The 23,073-nt window shown below is 41.2% G+C and overlaps 1 protein-coding gene across 1 annotated transcript in view; it reads left to right on the top strand.

Annotated features, from left to right (window-relative positions):
* Positions 1 to 23,073, top strand: part of DIAPH2 (diaphanous related formin 2) — a 2,404,298-nt gene that overhangs the window by 1,164,198 nt on the left and 1,217,027 nt on the right. The window contains exon 19 of the mRNA XM_029607438.1: positions 22,392 to 22,493. Coding sequence (XP_029463298.1) covers positions 22,392 to 22,493 — 102 coding nt within the window. The remainder of the gene's footprint in view (positions 1 to 22,391; positions 22,494 to 23,073) is intronic.

The following is a 23,073-nucleotide window of genomic DNA, read 5'->3' as shown; positions in this document are numbered from 1 at the left end:
TCCATTTCCATGATTTCAGGTCAGTCTTACAATCTATCATATTCTCAAAAATTGACTATTGCAATACACTTCTTCACGGCCTGCCAGATATCTCACTTAAGCCTCTCCAGCTGTTACAGAATGCAACTGCAAGGATTCTCACAAAATCCAATAAAAGGGACCATATAACTCCAATTTTAAAGAAGTTACATTGGCTCCCAATTAAGTTTAGAATACTTCACAAACTATTAACAGTCACTCACAAGGCCATACACCACATCACCCCACTGGACCTCACAATTCCTTTGCAACTCCACACCTCCTCTCGTCCTCTAAGACTAGCCCAGAGAGGTACTCTTCAAGCATCTACCATCAAAACCTCCTTAAGAAAAAGAGCTTTGACCGCTTCGTGCCCCAAGCAATGGAACCTGCTCCCACCTGACCTAAGGCTTGAACAATGTCCAATCACCTTAAAGAAGAGACTTAAGACTTTGTTGTTTGGCCAAGCTTTCCCATAACCACTCATCTCCGCCTCAGCCCCACCTGTCTATCCAGACCCTAGCCTTCCCTTAAGTATCCTACTTATTTTTATCCCCTTATCCTCCATTAACTATTACTGTCCTTCCGGTTTGTTCACCCTACTAATGCATCTTACCACGGTTATAGTTTGCTTTCTCCCAAATGATGTTTATTTCAAGTTTTTCTCCACACTGTACAATGTAAATCAAGACTCTATCTCTGCTTTCTCCCAAGTTAAGTTTACCCAGGTTTCTCTACCTTGTTCAGTGTAAGACAAGACACTCACTGTTGTTGTTTGCTGGTTGTAATGTAAACCGAAGTGATAATTAATTCTGTTAATTGAACCTCGGTATATAAAAAGTTATAAATAAATAAATAAATACGTGCATAAAAGTGAATTTTAGAAGCCCAGCATTTTCCAAAACTAGGAGAAATGCACATACGTTGCTAAGCACATTTTAAATGGCACCCGTGTAAGCACGTATCTCCAGCAATGCACCCAAAAAATTGTCTCTAGAAAGGGGCGGGACATGGGTGTTCCTGGAATTCACCTTGAAACCAACATTCAAATACTTACGTGATTAAGAAGGTTGCTGGGGTAACTTTACATCTGCTATGGATGGTATATACCATATTTTCCTCTGTATAGGTCACACCCTTGTATAGGTTTCACCCCTCTCTCAGAGGTCCCTTTCACAAAAAATTCAATATATATAGCATCATTAGATAAGACTCAGGTCATCATGGCGGCAGGCTGTGAGAGGGAGGTATAGTAGGTGAGCATTCTGGACATATGTGGGAGGCATCCTAGGGGAGTGCTAAATGTTTGCAGGCTACGTGGTGTGCGAGATGCTGTTGGTGAGGCGGCACGGAGACTCTTTTGGTGAGAAAGAGAGAGAGAGAATGCTGACACTGAAAGCATCAGTGTCTAAGATGCAGTGATGGGAATGCCAGAAAAAATGTGTGTGTATATATATATATATATATATATATATATATATATATATATATTTATTTATTTTTTTTTTATTTTTTTTTTAATAAATTTATAGTTGAAAATGTAGGTGCTTAAGTTCGGCTGAATTTAGACACTTAACTCAGGTGCCAAAATTTCAGCTCAGCTTTTTTAAATAGTTGCTTCTATACTTTTTAGGTTAAAATTCATGCTAGTCTTATTACAATTTAGTGCATCACCTGTTAAGTGTAGTTTTAACCGGCATGTTAAAGTTTTACCGACAGGAACATAAAATACTTGAAGTGCAAATTTAAATGCATAGAATCCATAGTGATTGTAATGATGATAGAATTATGTATTTTAGTTTTCTTTTTCTTAATATTTTAAAGAAACTATTATCTATGTATAATCTTAATTATTCCAGCAAATGTGTTCCCTGGGTATCCATCTTTCTATTTCTTCTGCCTTTACCTCCCCTCTCCCTGCTGGACCTGCTTGATAACTGCTGTTTCTCTCCTCTTTTGCCTGCCTGCTAGATTAACCCCTTTGCCTGCCAATAGCCTTAATCCTTGCAGCCATTAACAACTTTAAAATCCTTTGACAGTACCGGGTCAGTGGCACCGGCTATGCAGCTCATGCCTTGAATTTGGCTAGGCTGCCTTTATGATTGTAATGTTTAGGGTCTGCTTAAATTTTATAGGTTGTTGGTTCTTTCAGTGTGTTTAATTTATTCTTGAATTGTGGCTAGCAGTTTCAATTAAATAAAGAATGAAATCTATGGAGAAAACCAATGCATAACAATATTTATTCCTGCCTCTGTTTTCATACATATCTAAACAAGTATGAAATCATAGTGATGTAGTTTGTTTCCCACTCTATAGAAATCATATAATTCACTTTATAGCTATTAGACCACACCCAAAAAGTAAAGAAAACCAATGCCTATTGTCAAATGCTAAGATAGGCAGCAAATGCTTTTTCTTCATTTTTCTTAATACTTTCCCTCTGGCTGTTGGGCTCTGCAATGTCATCTGCAGTTTTCAGTAGCATTTTACATTGACAGTTCCTTCATCTGTTTTCTGTCTCTCTTTCTAGTACATGAAAGTAAAACCAGAATTGCAATAGAGCATTTAGTCTTTATGCAGGGAAGCATATGTGAGATTGTCACCTACGGGTCTCCTGGATAGATTTTATATATGACGCCATCATTAATGTAAAAGAAAATCTACACTAGATGTCACATGTAGTCTATTCATAGCACTGACTATGCCCATAATCCCTCAATTCTATTTTGGAAGAATTAGTGTACAGGAACTTCCCATACTCAAACATGCTGTTGTTATTTCTCTTTAGGTTCTCCACGGGGAGCAACTGTGGTTATAGGAATTGATCTCAAACCACCGATTCATTTCACATCAAAGATAATTTAGAATTGGTTTTGCAATAGGAGATGTGGTTAGGTTCTACTCTAACTTGCCATGACAACTCATTTCATTTCCTAGTCTGCTATATATATGAACATTGATTATTATTTGATCATATGCAAATATGCCATATTCGTATGTCAAAAATATATTGTATCTTCTTAATTTAAATACTTATTACAACATTTAGTATTATTGAAACTGTGCAATTTGTTGAACTGTGGCATACTTGTGCTGCTCCTTGACATCTACAATATGGGCAAACAAATGTATTTATTTTATTTATTTATCAAGTTTTATATACTGTCATTTGGTTTCGCCATCATAACAGTTTATAATTATCGATGTTAGCGGGTTAGCAAATACGAAACGTTCGGATTAAAGTTACCCAGTAAGGTTACAAGGATACATTACAGGATAGGGATGGCTTTAGCTGGCAACAAGTTTCATTTATTACTGACTTTGGGTAGGTTAGCCAATTGACTGCAATATATTTTTATACGTCATTTTTGAATAGTGCCTTGCTGGACCAAATAATTGGTTTACTTTAAGATGAATATAAAATCTCATATGTTTATAGTAGGAAATCCAACTCGTTTCCCTACCAAATTTAAGAGAGTTTTCAAAGGGTTTCTTCCATCTTTGCCTATGAGAAGAAAGGTTTAACAATTTGTATCTGACCCTTAAAGTTGCACTTTCAAAAGGTGGTGCGTGGAAAAATTAGCATATATTTGTGCAAATAACATGTACCCTCATACATGCTGTTTTATAAAGCTCAAATATACACATATAAATAGGGTTTGTGGATAAATATGCTCGTGTTAAAAAAATAAAATAAAGGAGGGTGGTCTGGAGTGTTCTGGGGAGGGGCCAACAGTTTGTGTTTGTTGCTGTTTTATAAAAGACTTGCACTTTTCGGTTTGGCAGCTTACTTATATTTGCACCTGCTCATTATCTGGCGTAAGTGATATTAAATGTCTTTATTGTGAAATACTGAGTGGGTGGGGGATCTGGGAGAACTGGGGGGGAGTTCAGGCGCTAGATCAAGGAAAGTTCTCAATGGACTAATTTGTAAAACTGATAATTTCCTTCACACGTGCATGTTAACAAATTTACGAACTTACATGCGTAAAAATCTTATGGGGGGCAAGTACTATTTAAAATACGGGTGTAAAATATCCATGCTTATATATTTTAGAATTGAAAGTAAAAATATGTGTTTATAGCTATTCAGCAGTACTTTAACCAGATAAGTTCTGACTTATCTGGCTAAATGGCCGCTTGCTGCTACTTAGCCAGATAAGCCTTAAAATCTCTAATCACCTGCTTAAGTAAAATAGCTGAATAAATCTTAAAAGCACTACTTATCCATCTAAGTAAAATAGATTTATCTTGCTATCTAACTAAGTATCACTTTTTAAAATTTATCCAGCTAATAACAGCAAACCCGCCACTTAGCTGAATAAGCCAAAACTTATCTGGCCAACTTGAATATCTATTTACGCATATAGGGCCAAATTTTCAAAAGGTTACGCATGCTGGGCCCATTTTAAAAGGACCCGGTGATGCACGTAAAGCCCTGGGACACGTGTAAGTCCCGGAGCTTACAAAAAGGGGAGGGGTGGTCATGGGTGGAGCATGGGCGGGGTCAGGCTCCCGGCACAGCGGCCATATTTGCTGCTGTGCTGGGGATCGTGCGCCGGCAGTTGGCCGGCACGCCAAACTTACTTCAGCCTCAGGGCTGAAGTAAGTTTGGAAATTAAAAAAAAAAAATAAAAGGTAGGGGGGGAAGGGAAGGTGGGATAGGGGAAGGATACACAGCCCGTTGACGTGCGTAAAGCCCCGGGATATGTATAAGTCCCAGGGCTTGCAAAAAGGGGGCGGTACGGGTTGAGGGCGGGGTTAGGCTCCCGGCACAGCGGCCATATTTGCCGCTGTGGCAGGGATCGCGGGCCGGCAGTCGGCTGGCGTGCGCAAAATGTAAAATAAAGGTATGGGGGGGTTTAGAGAGGGCTGGGGGGAAAGGTTGTGGGAAGGTCAGGTTAGGGGGAAGGGAACGGGGGAAGGCAGCTCGGCGCGCGCAAGGTGCACAATTGTTTCCCACTTTGCGCACGCTGACCCCTGATTTTGTAACTTGCATGTGCCTGCACTTGCAAGGTATACAATTGGGTGTTCAGCTGCACACGCTGGGTAGCATGCATGCAATCTTTTAAAATCTATCCCATATTTTACTTGCATGCAAATGTGGCAGGGAAGATTTATTTTATAATCTGTTCATATGTGCTTGGGTTATAAAATACAGGGGTAAATTCGCTCATGTATATGGATGTGTACACAGGTGTTTTAAAGTTATCCTCCCTGTTGGTATTTGTGTATTTCTATTTACTGGTATTATCATACTATGGTCTTGATGTAATAAAGGGTAGTAATTTGTGTTCCAGGTTGTACATATATTTAGGAAGGAAGAAGAAATTTTGTGCACAACTCGGCATTACATGTCTGCACACATTGTCACTCATTAATGCAAAACTGAACTCACATTTTTTTTTACTCACGTTTTATTACATTGGGTGCCATGTTAGAGAAGAAGTTTATAAGACACCATTGCACTTTGTTGTCTGCAGGTATGAAATGATTTCTGCCTTATGGAAACATTGTTTAAATTATTTTTCTGGGTCTAACTATCAAAATAAGCCTGATATTCCATCTCTGTGAGCACACAAACAATGTATGCTCAAGCTATATTTTACAGTACCCTCGAGGTATATAGTTTTATCTAATTTCAACATCTGTTCACCTTGGTGATCAGCTCACTTGAAAGTCATGCAAGATAAATTACTATGACTGATAGAGAGAGATTGGGATGAGGAGTGGCTTTTTGTTTTCCAGCTTCCTTCTGATTCAACCATTCTTGGTTCTGGTTAGGTTCCATTGGAAACTTGAAAAACAAACAATTGAACTAAAGTAAGTGGTGAACCTGTTTGCTGATTTATTGTTTTAGAACATTTCTGCTCTTCATTATAATCATTGGTATAAAGACATAAGTAAAGACTTGTCCTTATGTTTTGAGATGTAGGAAAAGAAACAGGTCATTAGTTTTACTGGACTAGAAAGCACAAGGTGGCACTATGATTCAGTCAGAGAGACTTGTGGATTGGTTGTCCTGGCATAACTGCATATTCTGTCTGCAGTGTCGTCTGTGATAGCGTTCAGTTGCCAAATTATGTGCTTCCACTCTTCCTCTGATATGTCTTGACCATTATATTTAGCCCATACTTCTCTTTTTCTCATGATTATTCTACTTCTTCCTCCAAAATAGCACAGCAAATTTTTGTTATAGTCCCTCTATTGACCTAAAAGTCAAAACACTATTTTTTCAAATTTGGAAAGCTGTCTATTTGTAATAGACTTTTTCAGGAGCTCTGTTCAATTATTTCTTTCAGTTGTAAATAACTAAATATGGGTATATTTTCAATTCCAACTTTGCCTGTGAGTTATTCTAAAGAAAGGAATTTACTTTTACTAAATAATTGCCCATGTTTAATATCTTTCTGCAGCTGTAAATTTAAATTAGTTCTATTAAGGTGGGCTGGGAAGCATGATTGTTAATTCAGGAGATAAAGGGGACAAACGTGAGAAAATCTTCCCTTTAAGCATTAGAGCACACTTTTTCATAGTTTAAAAAGTGAGTAATTCCTATCCTCCCCCTTTAGGCCTGAAAGGATGTCAGTTTTTACTCTTTCTCTCTTGTCATCCCATACAGATTTACAAACTGCTCTCTTAATCTCCTCAATAAAGGATAGGGGAACACTTATGGGTTCAGAATAAGATGGTAATCCAGATTCATAGATCCAAAACAACTTGTTATTGAACATAAAAAAATGGAAAAATAATAATTAGCATGTGTTAAAATTACATATGAACATGAGACAAAAAAGTATATATAAACCATAAAACAAAACACAGTATTCTCAATTAAAAAGACATTTAAGAAAGTATCCACATTAAAAAGACCTCCAAAAAATACCATTGGATAGATATTCAAACTGGTCATGTAAGTAAAGTAACTGGTTAGAACTTATGCAACTAATTTACGATATATATACAGCAACATGGTGAAACCGCGGGGGGAAGGGGGGGAAAATATATAAATATACACATATATACATACACACATACCTACAGGTGAATTAAAAAAAAACAATGTGTGCGTTAATTAGGGGATGCGTGAAGTTGGGTTCGGGCTTTCGCGCGCCGAACAGATTTTAAAAGCCGCCGAGATATGCCCATATCTCCTGCAGTGTTCCCGTCCCAAAGGTTTTCAAAAAGGGGTTGGGCATAGGCATATTCTGGGCAGGTCATGGGCATTTTGATGAGTGGACCTAAAACATGCGCATCAATAGTGACGCAGTGCGTGTCGAGGCTCCTTGCCTCATAACTTTACTTCTGCTATAGATGACATGTAAATTAAATGGAAAATTAGGCAGATCTTTGGGATTTTAAGTGTGAATTCTTGAATAACTGTTGCCAAATTTGCTTTGGCTACCAAGGAATTAGAATCTGGCATTGAATCACCAGGTCTCTGATCAGATGGAAAACACTGCATTTCCTCAGGGTTTGTCTATCATTTTGTTTTATGCTAAATTTAGCCAGTTATGTATTTTACCTATTTTTCATATCTATGGTCACTATAGTCCACTCTTTTACTCAAAACAGAAATTATATAGGGTCTCAAATTGTCCATAGGAAAGCAACGTGTGATTGCAACATCTAGAGTAGTCTGAAGCACTTCTTACAGAATCTTACTAGCTTGTTCTTTAAATATGTGGAGTTTGAAGGCTCAAAATCAATAACATTTCCAGATCCATAGCTGTATGTAACACCCCTTGACAGCTTTCCTTTTTGGGCATTCCTGGGTCCAAGACTGACCTAGCAGGAGCCCCTCTATGGCATACTCTGTTGGTCCTCACATTCTTGGTGCCTGGTGCTTCCACCTGGGGAAGGAGGTGTTATTGGGTGGGATTTCCCTCCCTTTGGCCCAGGAAAACAAATGGGACTGTGAACAAGGCTGGCAGTGTGTACAAATATAATACAGATTTATTAGACTATACATTTCTACATGACTATGTACATTGCTAATAGGTTGTCAAACAGGAAATTTATCTACTCATGGTTAATAGTCTCAGTGTACACAACTATATACATTTCTACAAGGTAGCAAGAATATTTAGTATTTGTCAATTTGGGGTTGTTGGCCCCCACATAATACCACCCTATAGAATAGAAGGGACCTCTTGCGTTCCCGCTTACTCAAGCATTATTATTATCCTCCCCCTTTTATCCCAGGTCTCACCCCTATGAACAGATGCAACTAGGCTGGTGTACATTGTTGGCCGGGGGGGGCGGGGGCACTGTATCTACACCATCTCCTGCTTCACGGAAAGGTCTGTGCCAACACGGGACCATGCTCTCCTGGGGGACCCCTCTGCCTCCCGCTCTGCCGCTGGGGTCCACACCATCCTGGGGGACCCAATTCCACCTCATAGACTGCCACTTGGGTTCCCATTGCTCAAGTGGGACTGCTTGATCTCCAGATGTTCCTCTGGGGTCCCCTCTCTCAGTGAGAGGACTACTACATCTCCGGACCTGCTGCTATCCTTCAGTTCTCCTCCCTCAGAAGGAAGGTTTTTCCTGGCTTGTGTTTACAGCTCCACTAGACTCATGGCTGTTTTAGCCCTCCACAGTCTCAGCTTTCAGTGATTTTAGCTCCGCTAAGCTCATGGCCAGCCTGAATAAGTCAACTTCTCTCAGCCAAAAGGCCAAGACACAGACAGGGCCATGGATAGAGACCATGTGCATGCCTCTCCATCCTGTCTGGCTATATCCCACTGTTGTTTGGGAGCTTGGTACCCATGGTCTGAATACCATTGTTGATCAGGCTGAAAATGTGTTTTCTTCCTAGGACTGTTTTCCAGTACATTTCTCTTATAAATCCCTTTCCCAGTCATACCTCTGTAATTTAGAAATCTGAGTCTTTTTGATTTTTAGTGATATTTCTTACAAAATTACGAGCAGCAATGTAGGGGGCTGTGACATATAAATCCCCTATCTGAATCCCTGACTAATTTATTCAATGGCCATTTTAAGTACCTTCGCAGTAAGGGGTTTAGCCATGTTTTCAATTTCCTAGGCTGGTGAGTCAAGTTACCTTTTTTTTTTCCCTCTCTCTCTGCTGCAGTTCACTTAAATGGTGGCATGCTCAAACCTCTGTCTCTTGTGAGGGGGTGTTTCATGTAAATCTGTATCATAAATGTCAACAAATAGGGTTTAATCTTTACAGACTAAATCAGATTTGTTTAGGGCAGAAGTTCTCAACATTTTTCCAGTCGTAACACACCTGATGGACACCACTCATATGTGTGACATACTGCTCATTACACTCCACATTAGAAATAAAAAGAAAGAATAATTATTGCTTTTATTGTTAAGAATGACCCAAGGTAAAGAGGAGTCTTTCTGAACAGAAATTACATAAATAGTAAACCTTCCATATCAGAACAGTACTACTTGCCAGTAACAACTTTACCTAAGAAAAGGCAATGCTGCAAATATTATTCCAGGCCTTAAAACACCAATACATCTCCTTTTAGAAAACAGGCTGTTGTAGATCCCAACCCAGAAACTAAATGACCAGTAGAATACCTCATCTCAGTCATACATGTAGAACACAGATAGACCCTCATCTAACAAAGATGGAGACCATACAGTATAAATAGAACCATTCAGACAAAAATTGAATTGAAAACCCCAACAAACCAGAGACTCTGTATATAGTGCAACAATGAAAAACTAGAATGACCAGTCCTCATGAAACAAATTATGAAATAATAAATCAATAGTAGTAAAATCATACAAATAAAAATAATACACTATTTTGAAAGAGCTGATGAGTAGAACACCCAATGATGAAAAAAATCATATAAAACATTTCCAAACAAAAACAGAATATTTCAAAACAGCAAACTCAAAGACTCAATAATTAACACTAATAAGGATTTTACATATTTTCTGCTCTCCATACTTGAGAATATTTGACTTCCTGGTTCCCTGAGATTGTTGTGAATGAGCAGGAGAGGAGTGGAGTTTTCTGCTTGCAGCTTTCTCTCAATCTCACACATTCACACACATTCTCTCTCTCCTCCCACCCCACCACCCTGAAGAGCAAATGACGGAGGCAGCAACCTCCACGGTTTTGAGCATGCCACCATTTAAGTGAACTACAGCAGAGAGAGAGGAAAAAAAAAAAAAAAGGTAACTTGACTCACCAGCCTAGGAAATTGAAAACATGGCTAAACCCCTTACTGCGAAGGTACTTAAAATGGCCATTGAATAAATTAGTTAGAGATTCAGACAGGGGATTTATATGTCACAGCCCCCTACATTGCTGCTCGTAATTTTGTAAGAAATATCACTGTACTCAAGAAAGAAGAGTACAATTGGCTGTGGAGGGCTGATGCTGTTTCTCTTCAAGCTCCAAGCTTTGCATGTCCTTGGGGTGCCTGGGAGAGAACATAAATAGCCCCAACCCATGAAACAGCTAGTGGTGCAAACAAATCAACAGGCTCCCTTTTTCTTCAAAGCTACTCTGGTTCTGAAGCTCAAAGAGGCTTCAGTTTTACCAGGTTATCTTTTTACATCACTTGACAGGGGAAGAGAACCCTAAAACAATGTGAATCACATACAGTAAATCCTGGAGCATCCAACCATTAGAAATCCTCCTTTGTAAGTCTTTCAGTTGTATGTTTTAAAAGATATTAAAGATGAAGTATGGTGGGATCAGGGGTACTAAGCAGCTATCATTGTGCTGGCTCTCTAGCATCCTCTCCTCCTCTCTAAAATATGTTTTTAAGGGTCAGTCGAATCTAAAGGTTTATTTTCAGTCATATGTAATGTTTAACTACAGAATAACAATGTATGGGCTAACCTCATGACAGTCTGTAGCTCTGGGGTACATGAGACTCAAATTTGAGTCTTCAGTCTGATGGAGCTAATAGACATTGACAAATCAAAAACAATGGTATAACCAGTCAATCTAAAACTAGTATTTAAATCTCTTACCAGATATTTGTAGGCCCCTTATTCCAAGGGTCTGTATAACGTCACAGACTCTATTACGGTTCAGGGTCACCTTGCTTTAATTTATAACATCCTTTTGTTGTTTTTATATTTTTTTATGTTTGTAATAAAATCTCTAAAAGTCTCATAGTACTCTTTGTCAATGCACTTATTTCAAAAACATGCACACTATCCACAGATATAGAAAGAGCTCTAATACTCATCCATTAGTTGGTCACCCGACATGATCATGTTTCGGACAAAAAATGTCCTGCTTCAGGGGTTGCCTTTTACACTTTTGTCCGAGAATCGTCCCGTGTTTAATACTCCAATTCAAGCTTTCTTCTCTTCTGTTTCAGTAAATGCAAAAATAAATTGGTGCAGAACGAGCCTAATTTTGTTCCATCTTCGCTGCTGTCGCTTGAGCCTTTTTATATTCCTGGCTTACGTATTCCTCTTTTGTGCACAGCAGCCCTAAAGCTGTGTGTCCTCCTGAAGGACCCACAGCTTTAGGGCTGTCCTTGGGGTAAATGCAAAAATAAATTGGTGCAGAACGAGCCTAATTTTGTTCCATCTTCGCTGCTGTCGCTTGAGCCTTTTTATATTCCTGGCTTACGTATCCGTCTTTTGTGCACAGCAGCCCTAAAGCTGTGTGTCCTAAGGACACACAGCTTTAGGGCTGCTGTGCACAAAAGACGGATACGTAAGCCAGGAATATAAAAAGGCTCAAGCGACAGCAGCGAAGATGGAACAAAATTAGGCTCGTTCTGCACCAATTTATTTTTGCATTTACTGAAACAGAAGAGAAGAAAGCTTGAATTGGAGTATTAAACACGGGACGATTCTCGGACAAAAGTGTAAAAGGCAACCCCTGAAGCAGGACATTTTTTGTCCGAAACATGATCATGTCGGGTGACCAACTAATGGATGAGTATTAGACCTCTTTCTATATCTGTGGATAGTGTGCATGTTTTTGAAATAAGTGCATTGACAAAGAGTACTATGAGACTTTTAGAGATTTTATTACAAACATAAAAAAATATAAAAACAACAAAAGGATGTTATAAATTAAAGCAAGGTGACCCTGAACCGTAATAGAGTCTGTGACGTTATACAGACCCTTGGAATAAGGGGCCTACAAATATCTGGTAAGAGATTTAAATACTAGTTTTAGATTGACTGGTTATACCATTGTTTTTGATTTGTGGATACACACTCCGGTACGCTAGAATACAGTGGTGTTTGTGGGGAAGAGGTTGTGGCTAATAGACATTGATCATGCTAAGGAAGTGACATTCTTCATCCTGGGAAGGAAATATAGGTGACAGCCACCACTTCCATGATACTGGCTGGCAAAAAGATAAACAGCACTGATGTCAAGTATTGGAATAGATTTCCTTCTAGCCTGAGCATGATATCTGTCTAAAGCAGGAAGGGAGATGAAATTGGGGATAAAAAAAATTGGTATATGTGTTTGAGTATATATTTTCTTGCTTTTATAAAATACAGCAATTTTTTTAAATAAATATATATTTGGGGGTTTTTTCACTCTGTATATTCTGAAAGGCTTTTGAAAAGTAAGGGTTCCATGTTAGGATTAACCTTACAGGATAATGAACATTCCAAACTGTTCTCCATAATCAAGACTGAAAGAATCTGTACAGATCTGTAAAGTTTTTTTGGTGAATTAACCAGGCGCCTGACTTGGACTATGAATCTCATCTTATCTTTTAAGGTGGAGTAAAAAAAAAAAGGAGTGGAGGAGTAGCCTAGTGGTTAGAGCAGTGGGCTATGAACCAGGAGACCAGGGTTCAAGTCCCACTGTTGCTCCTTGTGACCTTGGCCAAGTCATTTTACTCTCCATTGCCTCAGCTACAAACTTACTGGCCGATTCAGTATGGTACGCTAGGCCAAGCTCACCTTTAGCCCCTGTTTGGCAGCACGTTTTCAATGCGCTATTTTTACCCCTTATACAGTAAGGGGTAATAGCGAGTGGAAAACGCACGGCCAAACCCCCCCCCCCCCCCTTCCCGAAACTAATAGCACCCGCAACATGCACATGCATGTTTATGTGCCTATTAGTTAATGCCTGCCCAATGGCAGAAGTTAATTTCGGCTGGCACAGGGAAAGTGTACAGAAAATATCATAGCGATATTAAGTTGGAGGCCCCAAAGTTAAACAAAAAAAAAAAATCAGCCCACGGCCTGCGGGTTAGAAAACAGACGCTCAATTTTGCCAGCGTCCATTTTCCGAACCCGTGGCTGTCAGCGGGTTCGACAGCCGACACTCAATTTTACCAGTGTCGGTTGTCGAACCCGCTGACAGCCATGGTTTGGAAAACGGACGCCGGCAAAATTGAGCAGCTGTTTTCCAACCCGCAGGCCGCGGGCTGATTTTTTTTTTTTTTATCTTACCTTGGCTTCCTGAATCGCGCGCCTAGGAGAGTGGCCTGGGCATGCGTCGATAGAGCGGGCACTTGCCGGCTCTCCTGCGAGGTTTTCTGTATCGGCCCGTTAGATTATATGCCCTCTAGGGATAGGGAAATACCTACAGTACCTGAAGGTAATCCACTTTGTAAAGTAGAATATAAATCTAAATAAATAAATAATAAAGTACTTTGGAGTAACCTTCATGGAATGGAAGTTACAACTTGAAAAAATATTGGTACACTTTCAAGGGGGGTAACTTACATGGGGCGTCAGTTACAACCCCCAAAACACTACAAAGAAAACATGAGGAGGCAAACAATGTGATGATCCTGATGGACTTGGTTATGTTCTGGGCAGATATGACAGCAGAGTTGAGAGAGCATATGGAATAATGAGAAGACATGCCAAATGAAGAATGACCCTTGCCCCATTTCTTCAATGGTATTTGTTTTTCAAGTAATATGTCAAGATATGGGAAGTAAGAATGAAGAAAGAACTTGTTTTCTCACTTTTTTTCCATCTTAGCAGACATAAAGGGAAACTTGGTGGGGCAGAGGATGTGCATGGGCTATGGTGAGAAATCATGACTTCTTGTGCAAGGCTGAAGTGAGAATGCTATAAAGGGAAGCAGATGTTGGGGAAGTGGATGCAAAGGTTATTTGTGGAGGAGTTGGTGTTGGGTTGTGTTTGGATGTGCAAAGCTACCAAAAGAGGATGAAGCTCAACTGATCAGACTGGATCAGCTATTTTGGTCTTTATATGCTGTAATTTACTATAGAAACATAGAAATGACGGCTGAAAAAGACCAATATGCCCATCCAGTCTGCCCAGCAAGCGATCACACTTATTTTCTCATACATCTGTTATTCTGACCGCTGAGTTCAGTGCCCTTATTGGTAGCTTTTTTATTCTAATTTCCTTCCACCCCCCACCATTGATGCAGAGAGCAGTGTTGGAGCTGTATCAAAGTGAAGTACAAGGCTTAATGTTTGGGGTAGTATCCGTCGTATTGAGCAAGTTACCCCGATGTTTGTATACTCATACTGCTCAGATCAATGCCTTGTTAGATGCTGGATGTAAATCCTATTTCTTCATTCCCCCCCCCTGCTGTTGAAGCAGTAAGCTGCGCTGGATATACATTCAAAGTGAAGTATCAGGCTTAATTTGTTAGGGGTAGTAATCGCCGCAATAAGCAAGCTACTCCCACGTTTATTTGTTTACCCAGACTGTGCAATTCAGTCCTTGTTGGTTGTTGTCTGAATATAAATCTTCTATTCTCACAGGACATGCAGGATGGTACTCCTCACATGTGGGTGACATCATCAGGATGGAGCCCAATCACGGAAAACGTCTGTCAAAGTTTCTAGAACTTTGATTGGCACCACTGAGCATGCCCAGCATGGTACCAACACTGCATCCAGCAGGGGTCCCCCTTCAGTCTCTTTTTTTCTGCACAGCAGTAGCCTCACGGATTCTGGAGCTCTGTGAGTTTACCTCACAAATTTTCCTCACAGAACTTAAACTTCAAAATTATATATTTTTTCAGTATCCTGGGGTCCCCCACCGACCACCGTCGACACCGGTAAGTTGTTTCTATTGTTCTTTCGGTTTGTTCTCGGAGATTTCTTCCCACGGTATTCGACGGTCATTGACAGCGTGACCGTTTTTTCTTTCAAAAATCATGGCCACCGGGTTCCGCAAGTGTCCCGAGTGCCCAAGAACTATGTCCATCACAGACCCACACAATGTGCGTGTTCTGTGTCTTGGACCCGTCCATGATGTGCAACAGTGTACAAGCTGTTCACAAGTGACTTCAAAAGGCCGCAGGACCCGGTTAGATAAGATGGAACTACTTTTTAAGGTCTCTCCATTGACTTCTACTAAACCGACATCGAGCCAAAACCCTCTATCTTCGAAGACTCCGTCGCCACCAAAGCCTAAACAGCAAAAATCCACTGGTGATGTCCCTTCACCTGACTCTTCTCGATACAAAACATCGACATCTTCATCTTCAACACCAGACTAACAGCTCGCCGATCATCGGGAGAAACATCGACACCGTCATCGACAAAGTGTTTCCTTCGATGTAGGAATTGGAAAGCCATTGACATCAGTGAGGGAGCCTCCGTCCAAAAAGCCCCGAGGAGATGAGGCCCCATCCCCATCTGACTCGGGGCACCGAGGCGTTCCCCACCGGTATTGGTGCCAGAATCAAGAATTTCACTGCCACCAGTGGAGCCCCCGGCTATGCCTTCTGAGCCTCCACCCCCAATAGCCGTGCCCCCCATGCCGGCTTCTCGGATAGAAATGGACAGGATTGTTGAAGAGGCGGTGCTTCAGGCTTTAAGGTCTTTCCAGTTTCCACCGGCACCTGTTCCCATGCAGATGCCCGATCCCACGTCGATGATATTGGATCCTCTTCTGGAAAAACTAGATTCACTAATCAGTGCTCTTCCCTCGATTCCAGCTGTGCCATCGGCTCCTGCAAAGGCACCGATGTTGATACCCTTATCCTAGAACGAGGAACCAGATCGGCCGATGCCCGAGCCAACACCTGGTCCATCAGGTTTCATACCATTACATCGTCCTTCGAAAACACAGATGCCATTGATGCCTTCACCATTCTTGGTGCCTCAATCGATACCACCTCAATTCTCATCATTGCCACCTCCAGATCCGGCTGGATTTGCACCTTTACCTCAACCTCAAGGTCCTGGAGGCACCGGTGACCACCCTTATAATCCATGGGGAGTTGATACTACTGACTCTGATGATTCAGATGATCTTCCTTCACAACCTTCCCCCCCCCAATGAACGTCGACATTCCCCACCAGAGGACTTGTCATTTGCAAATTTTATTAAGGAAATGTCTGACACAATTCCTTTTAATTTGCAAACAGAAGAGGATGACAGGCATAAAATGCTTGAAGTGCTGCAATTCATAGATGCACCCAAAGAAGTCATGGCAGTTCCTCTTCATGAAGTACTACTGGACCTTCTAATCCATAATTGGGAGCATCCTGGCTCAGTTCCTCCTGTAAATAGGAAAGCTGATGATATATATTTGGTGCAATCAACTCCAGGTTTCCAAAAATCTCAACTACCTCGCCAGTCAGTAGTTGTAGAGATGGCCCAAAAGAAATCTAAAAGGTCCAGGCCTCATTCCTCAGCACTTCCAGGTAAGGAACAAAAATCATTAGACACCTTTGGACGAAGGGTGCAAACATTGCAGAATACCAGTTATATATGACTCAGTACTCCAGAAATCTCTGGAAGAGAGTACAGGAGTATTCTGAACCTTTACCTGATGAATACCAGGAAGGACTAAACAACATTCTCCTAAAGGGTCTAGATGCTGGCAACCATGAGATAAGAGCAGTTTATGATATCTTCGACACCGCCTCCAGGGTCTCTGCAGCAGGTATCAATGCTTGGTGTTGGGCATGGCTTAAGTCTTCTGACTTCTGACAAGAGGTCCAGGATTGTCTTGCAGACATCCCATGTACTGGCGACAACTTATTTGGAACTAAAGTCGAAGAAATAGTTGCACCCTTAAAAAACCACCACAGCATGCTACGTCAGCTATCTGCTCTTCCTCAGGATTATCCATCTACGTCAACGAGATCTTTTACATGAGATCCTAGACAATTTGCATATAAACTGAGAAGATATTATCCACCTCAATCTCGTCCTCGCCAGTCTAAACCTTCTCAAAGAGGTCAGTCTCGTCAAACTAGGACATCTAAAACCCAACCAGCCCCACAGACAGGCCCAGCTTTGGGTTTTTGACTCTCTTCTAGAGAGCAACAGCCAATCTCTTCTTTCTCTTGCCTCTCCAGTGGGAGGTCATTTGTGCCTCTTCTCCCATCTCTGGCACACCATCATAACAGATCAGTAGGTACTAACTGTAATAAGCCAAGGATATCATCTAAACTTTCTCACCATACCACCGAAAGGGCTATCCCGTCCACTCTCAAACCCCACGTTCATTCCCCGCTCCTCAAAGTGGAACTCTTGACCCTTTTACAATCCAATGCTGTATAACCAGTACCTCAACAGCATTGGGTTAGGGGTTCTACTCTTGTTACTGCCTGATTCCAAAAATATCAGGAGGCATTCGTCCTATTTTGGACTTATGTGCCCTAAACAATTATCTCAAAAAAGAAAAGTTCAGAATGGTAACCTTGGGTACCAAGCTCCCACTGATTCAAAGAACAGATTGGCTTTGCTCTCTGGATCTGCAGGAGGCTTACACACACATCGCGGTATACCCTCCTCATCGCAAATACCTCAGATTCACAGTAGGTCAACTCAATTTTCTATCCGTGAACTACCATTCGGGCTTACATCAGCCCCAAGGGTTTTCACAAAATGCCTGTCAGTTGTAGCAGACCATTTAAGGAAAAGCAATGTCCACGTCTATCTGTACCTGGACGATTGGCTTATAAGGGCTCCGACTCAAACAGGAGCCTTTCAGTCCCTGCATTACACAATCAATCTGCTCCAATCACTGGGGTTCCTTATCAATTACCCCAAGTCACATCTGACTCCATCTCAAAAAATCTCATTCATAGGAGCAGATCTCAACATTATCCAGGCAAGAACGTTCCTCCCATGGACCAGAGCATGCTCCTTATCCATCCTAGCAAGAACATTACAGTCTCGCCAGACCATTACGGTGCCTCATCTCTTGACTCTACTGGGTCACATGGTGTCGACAGTTCACGTAACTCCCATGACTCGCTTAGCCATGAGAGTCTCACAATGGACTTTAAATCCTAATGGTCCCAGTCAAAACAAGAGATGTCTCACATTGTCCACATCACAAATCAGCTACGTCTCTCCATGAATTGGTGGATACAGGAGTCCAACCTTCTAGTAGGACTACACTTCCAACTTCCACAATCCCAAATTATACTAACCACAGATGCATCTCCCCTGGGTTGGGATGCTCATGTCCACAACCTCCAAACCCAGGGTTTTTGGTTCAAGGCGGAGTCCAAGCATCAGATCAATTTTCTGAAACTCCGAGCAATTCGATATGCTCTTTTCACCTTTCAGGATTGCCTATCGAACAAAGTGGTCCTCATCCAAATGGACAATCAGATTGCAATGTGGTATCTAAACAAACAAGGTGGCACAGACTCTTATCTACTATGTCAGGAGACAGCGCAGATCTGGGTCTGGGCTCTCTCCCATTCCATACTATTGAGAGAGACCTAGCAAGCAGGTGCGGACAATGTGATGGTGGGCAATCTCAGCCGGACCTTTCATCCCCACGAATGGTCCCTGAACCCCACAATAGCAGAACACATATTTCACCATTGGGGTCATCCGCACTTAGACCTTTTGGCGTCAATACACTACTGCAAAGTAGCAAACCTTTATTATCTACACCATAGCCACAAAGCTCCCCCATGGGATACCTTCACCCACTCGTGGTCAATAGGTCTCCTCTATGCTTACCCTCCACTTCCACTCATCAGCAAGACTCTCGTGAAGTTACGACAAGACAGGGGAACACTGTTTCTCATATTTATTTATTTATGTATTTATTCAACTTTATATACCGACTTTCAAATTAATTTCAAAGCGGTTTACATTAAATTGAGTTGCAGTAGCAACACTCAAAATACATATACATATATAGGAAACGTATCCTTGCACATTTTACATCATCAATAAATTAAATTAAAACTAAAACCCTATTAAGTACAATCATAAATAAAACCCCACCATTTCTTCACCATTCCTCATACAATTTACCCTCTTTCCCATCCTCTTACCCATCTTATCATCTCCCTATTAACCCTTCTTAACCCTTCTAATATCTCCTCAATCTATAGGGATATAATAGGCGAAGTCAGTTAATTAACATAGGCCTGTTCAAATAGCCAGGTTTTTATTTGCTTCCTGAAACTATTGATATTCTCCTCTGACCGGATCTCAACAGGCAAATAATTCCACATCTTTGGTCCTGCTAGAGACAGAGATCTCTCCCTCACTGAACTCAAATGAGCCAGTTTGGGTGATGGTATAGTCAGCAGGGCCTGTCCGAGTGATCTCAGGTTCCGTGCTGGAACGTGAATGCGCAATGAGGCATTTAGCCATTCAGAATTCCTGCCATAGATGGCTTTGTGAATTAAAGTTAAGCATTTATATTGTATACGGTACTGAACCGAAAACCAATGCAAACCCATCAGTACTGGAGAAACATGATCAAACTTCTTTGTATCAGTTAGAAGTCGCGCCGCAGCATTCTGCAACAGTTGCAACGGGCGAATAGTTGATAGTGGCACACCTAGCCATAGGGCATTACAATAGGGATGTGAATCGTTTTAGGACGATTAAAATTATCGTCCGATAATTTTAATATCGTCTTAAACCGTTATGGAACACAATACAATAGAGATTCTAACGATTTATCGTTATAAATCGTTAGAATCGTGAGCCGGCACACTAAAACCCTCTAAAACCCACCCCCGACCCTTTAAATTAAATCCCCCACCCTCCCGAACCCCCCCCCCAAATGACTTAAATAACCTGCGGGTCCAGCGGCGGTCCGGAACGGCAGCGGTCCGGAACGGGCTCCTGCTCCTGAATCTTGTTGTCTTCAGCCGGCGCCATTTTCCAAAATGGCGCCGAAAAATGGCGGCGGCCATAGACGAACACGATTGGACGGCAGGAGGTCCTTCCGGACCCCCGCTGGACTTTTGGCAAGTCTCGTGGGGGTCAGGAGGCCCCCCACAAGCTGGCCAAAAGTTCCTGGAGGTCCAGCGGGGGTCAGGGAGCGATTTCCCGCCGCAAATTGTTTTCGTACGGAAAATGGCGCCGGCAGGAGATCGACTGCAGGAGGTTGTTCAGCGAGGCGCCGGAACCCTCGCTGAACGACCTCCTGCAGTCGATCTCCTGCCAGCGCCATTCGCGTATGGCCGGCGCCATTTTCCGTACGAAAACGATTTGCGGCGGGAAATCGCTCCCTGACCCCCGCTGGACCTCCAGGAACTTTTGGCCAGCTTGTGGGGGGCCTCCTGACCCCCACGAGACTTGCCAAAAGTCCAGCGGGGGTCCGGAAGGACCTCCTGCCGTCCAATCATGTTCATCTATGGCCGCCGCCATTTTTCGGCGCCATTTTGGAAAATGGCGCCGGCTGAAGACAACAAGATTCAGGAGCAGGAGCCCGTTCCGGACCACTGCCGTTCCGGACCGCCGCTGGACCCGCAGGTTATTTAAGTCATTTGGGGGGGGTTCGGGAGGGTGGGGGATTTAATTTAAAGGGTCGGGGGTGGGTTTTAGGGGGTTTTAATGTGCCGGTTTTGCGATTTTTCGATTTTTCGATTTTTCACGATTTTTCACGATTTTTCACGATATTTTACCCCCCCAAACAGCAACAATACGATTCCCTCCCCCTCCCAGCCGAAATCGATCGTTAAGACGATCGAGGACACGATTCACATCCCTACATTACAATAGTCTAATTTGGGTAAAATTAGCGCCTGTACCACAATTCGAAAATCATTTGAGTGCAATAATGGTTTTAATCTCCTTAGCACTCGCAGTTTATGAAAACCATCTTTTATAATGGTCTTCACTGAAGTTTTCATATTGAGCTCTGAGTCAAGAATACATCCTAGATCTCTGACATCCTGTTGGATCTTATATGTAGGGAGACAGTTTGAAATATCAATCTCTATTTTTTCTGTTACCTTATTACAGATAAACAGTATTTCGGTTTTAGAGTTATTTAGTGCCAATGGCATGTGCTTGAGAAGTTGATTTATTGATTTGTGGTACACCTCCCAGAGTTTCAATGTGGCTGACAAGGAATCTTTTATAGGTAACAATATCTGGATATCATCTGCAAACAGGTAGTGTACCAGTCCCAGACCCGCTAAGAATCTGCATAATGGACCCTCACTGGCCACATCAGGTCTTGTTCCGCAGAAGGGATTCTCCAGTCTATATCCTCCAGATTAAAATGTCAAACAATCACCACTTCTCCCTTCTTCCCCATCTTTTGGATGTCTTCAACCAGATCTCTGTCTAGTACTTTCATTTGATTTGGAGGTCTGTAAACCACTCCAATAAAAACTGATGACCCATCATCCTTTTTTAGCATGGCCCATAAAGCTGCTTCTTTGCTCTATGTTACTATGTTCTGTTACTTTGAAAATAGTCTATATTTTCTCTTTCAATTACTGTCCTTGAATCTTGTGTTGCCTGGCTGCACAAATGAGTGCAATGTGTTTTAAGTTTTCTTAAAAAAATAATAGTTAAAATAGTTGTGAATGTGTGCTGCTACAATTCTGTGGTTGCAACAAGTTGTCAATAACTTTAATATCATCAAGTTCAATGTTTGCATAAGACGATATGCTTTTGCTATGTGTTTCTGAGCTATCATACAGATATCTGTTCACTTTATTCTGCAATGCTTACTTTTGCAGTATGTGTAGCTGACCATTTTTATTATCATGAGATGCTATCGTAGAGCACCATTGATTTTTGGTCTATACTGGAGTCAAAAGAAAGTTGAAAATGAGATGCTGTCTTTTAGTTAAGGCACACAGAATGATTACTGTAGTTGGTAATAAAAGAACCTAGGAATTCTCTGAGAAGTAGGTAACATTTGATTTAGGTCCTTCAGGGTTTCGTGGCCTTTCTGAGGAATTGCACATGTATTACCTGGAATTAGAACAAACTTGGCAGTTCTTACCCATAGGGAGACCTGAATATATTTTAGCTTCTCTCCATTTCTTTTTCTTTCCACCTAGAAATAATATCTATTATTATTAAAATTGTAAAAAAGGGCTCACCTTATTTTCATATTAACATAACTGATGCAATAAATATGTATTTTCATCTTATTTTTGTCAACGTATCAGCTCCATAGCTTGACTTGAAATCTATGTCTATATATTGGATACATTGGTAGGTTACAATCCTGACACATATTTGATTTTGCTTTACAGCTAAAAGAGCAGTTGAAGAAAATGAAGAAAAGAAGCCAGTCTTGCAAAAGAAAAAAGTGAAAGAATTGAGAATTTTGGATGGTAAAACAGCACAGAATTTATGTATGTAATGTTTAGATTTTGTTTCCTTATTTTTAATGTACTGATTTATAACTTGGTGAAGAAAACAAACCTAACATGTTTTTTTACTGTATTTTGTTAACACATATGGGTTAATTTAGAGGGACAGAAAAATGACATATAGCCACTTTGCAGCATCTTAATGAGATATGTACTCTGACATTGACAGCCATGACAAACCTTATTCACACCCCTTTGTAACAACCTATTTGACAAAATATGCACACAGCACTATATTTGGTAGAAATTGTCAGCTTTATTAATGAATATAACATTATCTTTATTCTATAACATTTAGCTGAGTCTCAAAAAAGAAATCTAGCTGCACTATCCACCATGAAGTTAGCAAGACAGACTCAGTAACTCACTTTCTCTGTGCTAGCTGTAACTACACTGCAATGTTCCATGAAAATTCATGTCCAGGTCCTGGCATGTTTCCAAGCAAGGGTGACCACCTGCTTGACATGGCTATATTTAGCACACACCAGTTGGCTTTCTACACAACAATCCTACCAGCCAGGTGAATCTATGGTGCCAATCCGTGACAGCATCTGGGCTGACC

Source organism: Rhinatrema bivittatum, chromosome 6, assembly GCF_901001135.1.
Source record: "Rhinatrema bivittatum chromosome 6, aRhiBiv1.1, whole genome shotgun sequence".
NCBI lineage: Eukaryota > Metazoa > Chordata > Amphibia > Gymnophiona > Rhinatrematidae > Rhinatrema > Rhinatrema bivittatum.
This window is presented reverse-complemented; position numbering and strand designations above follow the sequence as displayed.